This window comes from Morus notabilis, unplaced genomic scaffold (assembly GCF_000414095.1).
Source record: "Morus notabilis unplaced genomic scaffold, ASM41409v2 Scaffold279, whole genome shotgun sequence".
Taxonomy (NCBI): domain Eukaryota; kingdom Viridiplantae; phylum Streptophyta; class Magnoliopsida; order Rosales; family Moraceae; genus Morus; species Morus notabilis.
In genome coordinates, this window is record NW_010365881.1 from 209,880 (window position 1) to 221,058 (window position 11,179).

Consider the following 11,179-nt stretch of genomic DNA (forward strand, 5'->3'; position numbering starts at 1 on the left):
TAATAATATTAAAAATATTAAAAAATAAAATATTAAATAAATATATTAATACATGAAAACTAGAGAGGAAATGGATGTGTTCGGGGGCGGGGAAAGAAAAATGGAAACGAAAACGATGCTTAATCGTTTTTAGTTTTGCTAATTTTTGAAAATAAGTAAAAAACATTTTCAATTTTTGTTTTTCAGGAAATGGGGTGCCAAACACATTTGTGAGAGCATTTTTATTTTTTTGTTCTTGAAAAATGTGAAAAACGTTTTTGAAAATGATTCCAAACATGCACATTAATTTTCACCTTTAATGACTATTATAAAAAATTATATGGAGGTATGTTCAATTTTCTTTATTATGTGTAAAGATTTTCTGTTTTAATTTTTTTTTTTTTCATCTTGTGTTCATATTTGTGGATTTAGAATTACTTGGATGGATGAGGATGGTTGCAAACAAGTCCGCAAGGTTTGTTTGACAAACACAGTACCTCTACACAAGATTTGATATTACACCACTTATCAATCCAACAATGCCCAACTATTTTGCCATTAAATTAAAGTCAGTACCTTAGTATCACTTCTAAAATGACTAATGAGTAAATGTGATATTCTTTGGAAGAGAAGATTTATTTGTTCCAAGACAATTCAAAGTGTTTTTGTCCGAATGTGTTTAGTTTTAGCATATGTAAAATGGTTTCGATTTGTCAAATTATTTATGTCTTTTATTTTTCTAAAACTAAGTAATAGTAAACTTTTCGAAATTAGATTCACAGATAATGAAATTTCTTATTGAACTAAAAGAAAAAAATCGCTCCGTGCCTAAAGTTTCAACAAAAAATAAATAAAATAAATAATATTAAAATAATCATTTAATTTATGTGGTGTGTAGATGGAAAGGAGTGTGGAAAGTAAAAAAATGGGTGTGGAGAGATAGAAAAAAGATAAATAAAATCATCTTTAATGATTTTATAATAATAATTAAGGTTAATTTTGAAATAACAGGATGTATAAAAAGAAAATTTACTCAATTAAAACTTACATGAATTGTGTAGTTAGAAAATAAATGAACTATAAATAATAAAAAAAAGGAAATATAATTACCTTTTAACTTATAATATAAAAAAGTAAAGACTTTCTTTCGTACGCCTCACATAAAATCTATTTAAATTCATATCAATTTAAAAAAAATTATAAAAAATAGATAATTTTTAACACAGATTTAAGACTCTTTCAGATGTGATATTCTTTTAGAGTATTTTATTATAATAAAAAAAATTAAATGTGATATTTTTTAAAAAAATTTTATTATAAAAATCTAAAATTAAAATTCTAGTAAAATAAAGGAGATCTTAATTATTAAAAAATAAATAACTACTCCCGATTCTACATAAACTTCCAAAACGAACGATTTTCGGAAAAAAGAAAAAAAAGAAAAAAGCTCAATGGCAATGGCATAGAGGAAATTTAACTCGAACTCCAAGTGCAAAATAAAAACTGCCAAAAGCTCTCCATCTATATCTTTTGCACTCAGCTCCACGCCGTAATCTCCGTTTCTTGCTTCCTCAAAACAACAATGAACCTCCAAGCTTCATCAAGTCCTCCTAACTCCAACAACAATGGCGACCCAAAACCAGACCTCCAAAACCCTAACAATGGCGAAACCACCGACTCCCCCGCCTCGGCTTCGAGTTCGAGCTCGGCCCGTCCGGGTCGGGCCCGACCCGGCCCATGAGCTCCGCTGACGAGCTCTTCCTCAACGGCAAGATCAGGCCGATGAAGCTCTCCACCCATCTCGAAAAGCCGCAGAGCCTCGCTCCATTGCTGGATCTCAACGACGACGTAGAAGAAGTTGTGGAGCTTTGTTTCGAAGCCGTTCGAGGAAGAGATCTGAGGCTCCGAGACAAGTCGCTGCGGCGGAGAACTCGGTCCATGTCGCCTCTGAGATGCCCGAGCTCTCCATTCGAAAATGACGCGAAAATAGTATGTGATAATGTGGAGCAGAAGAAGAACGACGATCACGAAGAAGAAGAAGAAGAAGAAGAAGAAGAAGGGATTAGTATTAACAACACGCCTTTAGTTTCGGCTTCGTCTTCGCGGTCGTCTTCGGCCGGTAGAAACTCCAAGAGATGGTTGTTTCTGAAAGAGTTTCTCAGAAGCAAAAGCGAAGGAAGAAGCAACAACAAGTACTTTTGGTCCACCATGTCGTTTTCTTCCCAAGCCAAAGAGAAGAAGCCCATGAATACTACTAAAAACGACAACAATAACAACACCAATAATCCTAGTACTAGTAGTAACGTTAATGAGGTTTCATTGGATGCCCAGAAAGCGAAAAGAAGCGGGCAATCTTCGGCGAAAAAGGCGGTGAATGGAGTCGGGAAGAAGAAGACTTATGAGATGCACTACACTGCGAATAGAGCTCAAGCTGAGGAGATGAGGAAGAAGACTTACTTGCCTTATAGGCAAGGCTTGCTTGGGTGTTTGGGGTTCAGTTCAAAGGGTTATGGAGCTGTCAATGGCCTAGCTAGAGCCTTGAATCCGGTTTCTTCGAGGTAGATATGATTATATGATATGATATGGTATATGATATGATATGATCTTCTTGGTTGTATTTGGAAATGCCCAAAAAAGAATGTAACTGTATAGATTTTTTTTTTTCCTTTTTTGATTGGAGATTTGAAGATTATGTGATGATAATCTTTTGTAGTACTTGATGTTGGTGTTGTTGGGTCTTCTTCGCTTTTTTTTGTTTAAAAGAGTTGTCCCCCAAAAATGGGTTGGTCGAATTATGCTTTTTCCCCATTTGCGTTGTACAAGATGTGTGGAAAGTGTATACTATCATTATTTATTAGTGGAATTTATCATGATTTAGATCATGTATGTGTTCTGTTTTCATATCCGATACGTACTCACATGAATCAATTTTGCATTGAGAGATTCATATGTGTGTGTGTGTGTGTATGATTGATGATAGATTTTCTATGTAGTTTCCAAAAACCGATCTATATTTCACATTCTTATCCATGTGGGTTGGTGACATTAGGGGTTTTGGAAAACTGAAGAAAGTGAAAAAGAAAACCTTGGTGGTTAAAGGGCATGGCTTGTTAGTAGTTGGTGGCCTTCACATGCTCATTTACATGCCAGATTCCTATTTACATTTGACTTTACTTTTCTTTTTTTTTTTTCCTTTATTTTTTTATTTTTTTCAAGAATTACAGGGTAGGGTGCGAAATAATACCTTATAGTAAGGCATAGCTCTAAACCATTAAATTTTAATTAAATATCTTTACATTACCATATATTTTAAATTTAATGCAATGTGCAGTTAAAAATTGATTTCATGTTTTGTTTTTTTATTTTATATATCCTACTAGAATTTTTTTTGTTACTTTTGTTTATGGGGTTAGGTGTGGGGAAAGGGTTGGAGAGCATAAGAAGCTACTTATCTTAGAGCTATAATTTCGCACCAATTAATGATTGAAATCTAGGTGAAGTTAGGGAAAAGGCAGTTGAATTATGAGTATTTTACGACATGGGACGTGTTTATCCTAAGATTTTACATAAAGGAGCTTGAGATTGTGAGGCGTGATTTTTATTTTACTCTCTAATTAAACGAGGACATCAAGTTGTCGTTTTGCCTCTTTCCGGGATTATCTTTTGGAATATAGTAATTAGCATGTGTTTATTAGGTATCTGTCTATCTAGTTTTTATGAAAAACGCAATGGAAGAATTAAGACCTACTACGTCAATCTTGTTCGGTGGGGGATTAGCATCTGTTTCTTTTGACTTCGCTCATCTACACAGGTGCCCTTTGATTCATAGATTTAAACAAACAGAAATTTAAATTTTTGTTAAAATATACTGTAATAAAAATGTTTGAACCGTGAATCACGAAACAAATCATATTTCCTTAAATTCATTGTAGCTTACCATACAGAGGCTAGTTCTTTGTGATTCACCAACTTCATGTTGATATCATCTTAACAATACAAAATAAAGTTCAATTTAGCATTCTTTAGAGAATACGGAAACTTTGAGTAAAAATGAAGATCGGATAAAAATTGTGTGGAAAAAAAAATAAAAAAACCAAACTTCCTTTTTCTTGTTACTGTTGTAGTTTGAAATTTTTGGTAAAAGTCCATGACCACCTAACCAGGCCCCCTATATTATGATCAGCAGCGGTGGGGATTTTAATGAGATGTTTAGTTCATGGATTTAAAACCGTAATTTATAATTCTGATTTTTAAAATTTAAATTTTTTGTGAGAGAAAAATAATGTAGAGAATTAAGAACTAAGATTCAGAATCATAGACAAACCTTTAAAATAAACATCTCATAAAATTTAGCCTAGAAAAAAAGAAAAAAAAGTCGAAAAATTTCCAGTCATGGTCCCCGTCTCCATTATTGTTCATGGGTTTCTTATCTAAATTTCTAATTTAATTCTAAGAATCCATTTAAAAAAAAAAGAAAAAAAAAAAGAAAGATGGCACATAGCTTGAGATGTACAGGAGAGAGATGTTTCAAGATTCTATACATTGATCTATCACCTTCAATATATGAACTCTGAATTTGTTGCTCAAACTTCTAACTCCTTTCACAATTGGTCCCCAATCCCATTTCCACACTTGTGACCCCATCTGAATATCTGGTCATTTTCATCACTACTTTGATTTCGCCTAGCATCCGAAAAGCAAAACACAAAAATTATCATTATATTAGCTCTCATAATCCTTTTCCATGATCCACGCTTGTAGGAGAAAAGAAAAGTAACAATGTGGAAAAGCTGAAAATGCATGATATTGAAAAAGAGGTGACTGCAAATAATGCAGTGATAATACCAACAGGAAGAAATGCACAATGATATCCTCCATGAGTCAAGCAATTGTTGACTATTTTGTTTATCATAATTAAAGTTTTGTTATATTGATTTTGGCATTTTTATTAGATCTACAGTTGTAATATTCGGTTCCATCAAATGAAAACAAAATCATTATTTTTAAAAAAATAGTAATAATAATCAAAAGTTCACAAAATAATGCAAGATATCACAGTTCCTTATACGTTACCGGAATGCATTGCTGCAAGACTAATTGGAACCGCTTAAATAACACATTTTATTAGGTATAGAAACGAGCCACCAATTTAAGATTGCGATTGGTACACGGGTTTGGATAGAATTATTGCTAAGATTAAATTCTATTGGATTACATTGGACAATAACTTATATTATTCTATGTTTAGTTTAGGATTAAATTGAACTGTATTTTCCTTCGATTAAAAATTTGAGAATGATTAAATTATCAGAATTTTCAAAATAAAGTTTATTTTCCATATCGAGATAAACAAAAACAAATTTGTAAAACCAGATTAGTAATCCAAGCACAAGTGCTTCAAAGTTGAATGTTTAGCATACCATCCCTCACTAAACAGTTGATGAGGAAATGAATAGGCGTCTTCACTCCGAAGATGATAACAGGGATTACTTTGAACTTTCAACTTCGAACTTTGGAGTTTGGGATTAATTATCCCCTCTCCATTTTGCAACTAAGCATGCGATTGGGATTGCTTATCCCAATTTCATGCCTTATCTAATGCACCAAAAAGGGCCCCTAGTGTTATATCACTTGACATTGTCTTTAATTCATCCATAAATAAATACCAGCGACGCATTAAAACAGAATTTAAGTGTTGTATGTCACTGCCACTGCCATGTAATTTATTGATGAATTTAAGACAAAGCAAGTGCGAATGAGGAACTCAGAATGATGGAAAGAATTGGACAGATTAAACCGTCCCGTCTAATAAAAATTCCAGCTGATGAACAAAACCAAAAAATAAAAAAAATAAAAAATAAAGAAAAAGAAAAAGAAAGAAATGAAGAATTATATACTACAGAAACTCAGGAGCATGGATAGTGGATAGGATTGTGAAAGCAGCCCCATTGTCGTCAAAAACAAAAGCACCCCCATTGTCTGTTTCCAAAATCCGAATAATGCTCACATGAATCTTGAACAAAAAGTCTCAGACTCTGTTCATTTCACCGATTCAAGTTTTATTACAGTAAAAATCTTTCAAAAACAGTTACATCTAATTTTTTTACTACAACAAAAAACTCACATAGTCGCATCTCAACTCGAATTAAAAATTTAAGTCAGCAAACTAAACGAACCCTTACAGCAATATATTCTGCCACCGTGCGCCAAAAGCCAAAAGTCGGCCCCACTTTCTGATTAAGGGCGTTGAATTACGTACGAGTTTTATGATCCATGTCATATGATATTTCTAGCAAAAGAAAAAGATCCATGTAATATTTCACACAGAATCCTAGGTTGTTAAAAAATTCAGTGAGTTCCCAGAGTATCGGCTAGAAACCGGCAATTATAAATAAAACCACATCTGCCATCATCAAGTTATGCCTTGCTATGCCCAAAAAAGTTTATATTATACTAAGACATTCCATTCAAGAATACAAATGTTGTGTTGATTTTACCCAAAGCTATCCTCAACTGGTTATACTATTCAACTTCAAAGCGCAAAAAGATTAGCAACAGATTTGCATAGAGTACAGATTAGCAACAGATTTGCATAGGGTACAGCATAACGTTTACATTCCCAAGCTAAGAAAGAAGAAGATTGTGAGACATGAAATCTCTGGAACTATGTTATGAAGATCTCCAAGCAAAATCACAGGATCCGCTACTTCTTTCGACGGCTGATTAATACGAGGCAAACGTAGATAGAATATTCTTCTTGAGAGTGAACTCATCCGCCTTGCTTGGGCTGATTGATTGCTGGAAAAGAAATAAAAATCTTCAATTAATGAAAGACATTTATGCACACCAAGTGCTATAAAACAAGAATCAAGATTCATCAATTAATGAAAGTTACATTATCAACACAGTTGTGAAACGAGGAGGGCAACTCTGTAAGGAACAACTGATGCCAGTTGCTTGATGAGGAAAAGAAAAAAAAAACCCTGATGCCAGTTGCAGTCATCAGTATCAGTACCAGAAAAGTTCCAAACATATTGATAGAGCAGAGTAGTGTTCCCACAGGAACGAATCAAGAAGAATGAAAAATGTAATCTTTATTGTTGAACCACACGAATTTACAGACTAACAATTGACACTCTCTCTCTCCCCTTGCTCAACTACAGCCAAGACTTTCCAAACAGACTCCAGTAATTTCCTCCCCCTCTCTAATCCCAGCTTATTCCCTATTTATTCACTTCCCCCTCCTTCCTAACCGACAATCCCCTGTACAGCCCCCCACCTTAACCGACTATTCTCAATGCAACCCACAGCATCATACAACTTCTCAGCTAACTAACTAACAAGTTCCTATCATTACTACTTTTCTAACCAACTAACAAGTTCCTATCATTACTCCCGCCTCAAACAAACACCTTGTCCTCAAGGTGTAAGTCAAGAAATTGCAGCTGAATGACTCGACTTCCTTCCTATATCGATGAGCTTGAATCTTGGAACGTCGAATGGAGCATTGACTCTAAGAGAGTCAAGCTCAGCGGTGACGAAGACTACAACAGAGAGGCTTGGAACCATGAACTCGGTAGCGACGATCCCAACAACAATGGGTCCTAAAGCAGTGAACAAGAGAAAGGTTGGGTTTTGGAGTTGCAAACCCACCAATTTCAAGTCTGCCATTTGCAAACTTCCTAATTTGAACTCCAGGCACACCAATTTCTGCATACCCTGCCCCAAACTCGCTGAAATTTCGAGGGTGAATTCCAATCGCACCAAAATTAGCCTCAATCTTGCTGGAATTAGGAAGTCCAGCCCCAACCTTGCTGAAGTTGCCCTGTCCGCACATGCAGACCAAGACACAGCCCTAATTTCACCAGAATTCACGCCTAAATTCCCTATTCCGGCCCCAAACACGTTGGTGTTGCGAGGCCCATCCCCAATTGCGCGGAAATTAGCCCCAATTGCGCCAGAATCTCAGCATCCCATCCAAATTCGGCCGGAATTTCGGAACCCAGCCCAAATCTTGCCTGAATTCACGCTCAAAAACGCTGACCCAGTTCCAACCATGCCAGAAGGCGAAGACCCAGTCAAGATTGCTCCAAAATCAGCCCTAACGTCTCTTGAATTCCAAGACCCAGACCAAAAATCACGAGACCCAGCCCCCAAATTGCCGAAATCGGAACTTATTCCGCCGCCAAACGTTGCCCAAGGATCTCCGTTCAAGTTTGATTCATGTCGAGCCCCTCCAAATTCCCTAGGTTCCACCGCCGGCCCTTTTCCACGGTCGATTCCCCCTCCGTTCAACCCAACCCCGCCGCCGACAACCCCCAACACCTCCCGGCTATCTTCTCTGGAAACCCTATGTTCGGCCGGAATCCTTCCTTCACGCCCAATTTCCTCAACTCCGGCCAACGACCCACGGCCTGCAACTTGACCCGAACCAAATTCCCCATCCCGATTTCTGGCGACGCTTGGGCCGATTTCCTTTACCGGCGTCTTAACTTTCCCCATCGCCAACAGAAGCTTCATTTGCTCTTCCATCAGTCGACGCAGATCAGCAAAGTACTGGTTCATCTCTGCCCTAACATGTTGAATCTCCTTCCCCACCGACTCAAACCTCTCCTCCAACTTATTTCTGGCCATAACCAAGATCGATGCTCTGATACCAAATTGATAGAGCAGAGTAGTGTTCCCACATGAACGAATCAAGAAGAATGAAAAATGTAATCTTTATTGATGAACCACACGAATTTACAGACTAACAATCGACACTCTCTCTCTCCCCTTGCTCAGCTACAGCCAAGACTTCCCAAACAGACTCCAGTAATTTCCTCCCCCTCTCTAATCCCAGCTTATTCCCTATTTATTCACTTCCCCCTCCTTCCTAACCGACAATCCCCTGTACAGCCCCCCACCTTAACCGACTATTCTCAATGCAACCCACAGCATCATACAACTTCTCAGCTAACTTCTCTAACTAACTAACAAGTTCCTATCATTACTACTTCTCTAACCAACTAACAAGTTCCTATCACATATCCAATAGAGTCCTAATCCTGAACCTACCGGTTTATTGTTCCGTAATGAGGTAAAAGTTTACTTGTCTAAAAAATGAACTGTAGAAAGGAGCCGATTAGGTTATATAAATTAGGATAGTGTTATTTTTGTAAATTAAGATTTCTGATTTAGTTTCCTAATAAATAGGATCAGTTATTGAATTGATTGATTCATAATTTAGTTACTTTCCTAGTTTGTTGAGATTCCTAATTTTGTGGGATTCTCCATTTACTTTCCTAGAATAAGTGGACTGGGATGCCGGCCACTCAAGTATAAATATTAGGGCTATATTTCCTTTGGTTAATAAGAATTTCTCTTCACCAAAATTCTCATGGTATCAGAGCCGAATTCAAAACCCTAATCCACTCTATCATCAATCTCTCATCATGACCAAATACGGCATGAATACCCAAACCAGTTCCTCGGAAGTCCAGTCAAGACCTTAGCAAAATTCTCCAGCCGTCAACGCTGATAATCCCTCAGCCAATATCATCGAAAACTCACCTCTTCCTGTTACCAGTCACAAACTCAGTGGCCACAATTTCCTTCAGTGGTCACAATCCATCCTCATATATGTATCTGGCAGAGGAAAAGATGAGTATCTCACCGGTGAAGTCCCTGTTCCAGCGGCAACAAATCCCAAGTATCGGACGTGGAAAACAAAAAATCACATGGTTATGTCATGGCTAATAAACTCCATGACCACCGAAGTTGGAGAGAATTTCCTTCTCTACAAAACAGCCAAGGAAATTTGGGATGCGGCACGTGAAACCTACTCCAGTTCTGAAAATACCTCAGAACTTTTTGAAATTGAAACTCGACTTCATGATATGCGACAAGGGGAGATGACAATCACTCAATATTTCAACACAATAACCCGGTACTGGCAGCACCTTGATATGTTTGAAATATATCCCTAGACATGACATGTCCTAATGATGCAGCTATATACAAAAACATTGTTGATCAAAAGAGAACATTCAAATTTCTCCTTGGTCTCAACAAGGATCTGGACGAAGTAAGGGGGAGAATCATGGGAAGCAGGCCACTGCCTTCCATCCGAGCGGCATTTGCTGAAGTCAGAAGAGAAGAAAGCAGGAACTAATGATGACAGAACATATGAGCACCCCGGTTGCTGAAGGTTCGGCCTTATATACACACAACTCATCTCAAGATAACAGGCAAAGAAGAGGAAGACCATGGTGCGACCATTGCAAGAAGCCTGGTCACACCAAAAAAAATTGCTGGAAAATACATGGGAAGCCCGCTGATTGGAAGCCTAACCGCGCACGCCAGGACCGAGACAGCCGCGCAAATGCTGTCACCACTTCAGACAACCCCAGCACCACTCCTGAAACCAGTCCGTTCACTAGGGAGCAGATTGAGGTACTGTAGAAGCTACTCGGACAGGTATCAGGTCCTTCTCAGTCCACATCACCCACTGCTGAACAACATACCAGCATGGTAGTACATCAAGGTACATTTTCCTTTGCTCATATTGCGAAAACCAGGAAATTAGGACCATGGATAATTGATTTTGGGGCCTCGGATCACATGACTGGAGATATTAATGTCTTCCACAAGTTCAGTGCCTATTCTAGTCCTAGCACAGTACGAATAGCGGATGGATCACATTCAAACGTGGCAGGAATTGGATCCATCAAATTGACAAAGGATCTCCTTCTCTCATCTGTCCTTTATGTTCCAAAATTAGATTGCAATCTGCTTTCTATTAGTAAACTCACCCGTGACTTGAACTGTGACTAAATTCTATCCAAATCTTTGTGAATTTCAGGCAGCGGATTCAGGGAGGTGATTGGCAGTGCTGAAATGTGTGGTGGTCTCTACTTGCTCAAAGGGAACCCTCCTCCACATGGACAAGTTCATTCAAGTTGTTTTTCTGAGTCTGTTTCCAATTCTGTTTCTGTTTCAAATGAGAATCAAGTTATGTTATGGCACTTTCGCCTTGATCATCCAAATTTTGTGTACCTTGAAAAATTGTTCCCTCATTTATTCATCAATAAAAATTCCAAGTTTTTTCATTGTGAAATATGTCAACTTGCAAAGCACACTCGGCATGTCTATCCTAGTATTCAATATAAGCCTTCACATCCATTCTCCATAATTCACAGTGACATTTGGGGACCCTCAC

At 37.4% G+C, this 11,179-nt stretch overlaps 2 protein-coding genes across 3 annotated transcripts in view; one reads left to right on the plus strand and one right to left on the minus strand.

Annotated features, from left to right (window-relative positions):
* The first annotated feature begins 1,691 nt into the window (after positions 1-1,691).
* On the plus strand, positions 1,692-2,603 carry LOC21395959. The gene has a single exon (XM_010108721.2). The coding sequence runs from the start codon at positions 1,717-1,719 to the stop codon at positions 2,539-2,541; it is 825 nt and encodes a 274-aa protein (XP_010107023.1). The 5' UTR covers positions 1,692-1,716; the 3' UTR covers positions 2,542-2,603.
* A 3,786-nt stretch (positions 2,604-6,389) lies between these two features.
* LOC21395960 (probable protein disulfide-isomerase A6) overlaps positions 6,390-11,179 on the minus strand; it is an 11,086-nt gene continuing 6,296 nt past the window's right edge. For both annotated transcript variants that reach the window (XM_024172662.1, XM_024172661.1), the window contains one exon: positions 6,390-6,777. In XM_024172662.1, coding sequence (XP_024028430.1) covers positions 6,703-6,777 — 75 coding nt within the window. In that variant the 3' untranslated portion in view covers positions 6,390-6,702. The remainder of the gene's footprint in view (positions 6,778-11,179) is intronic.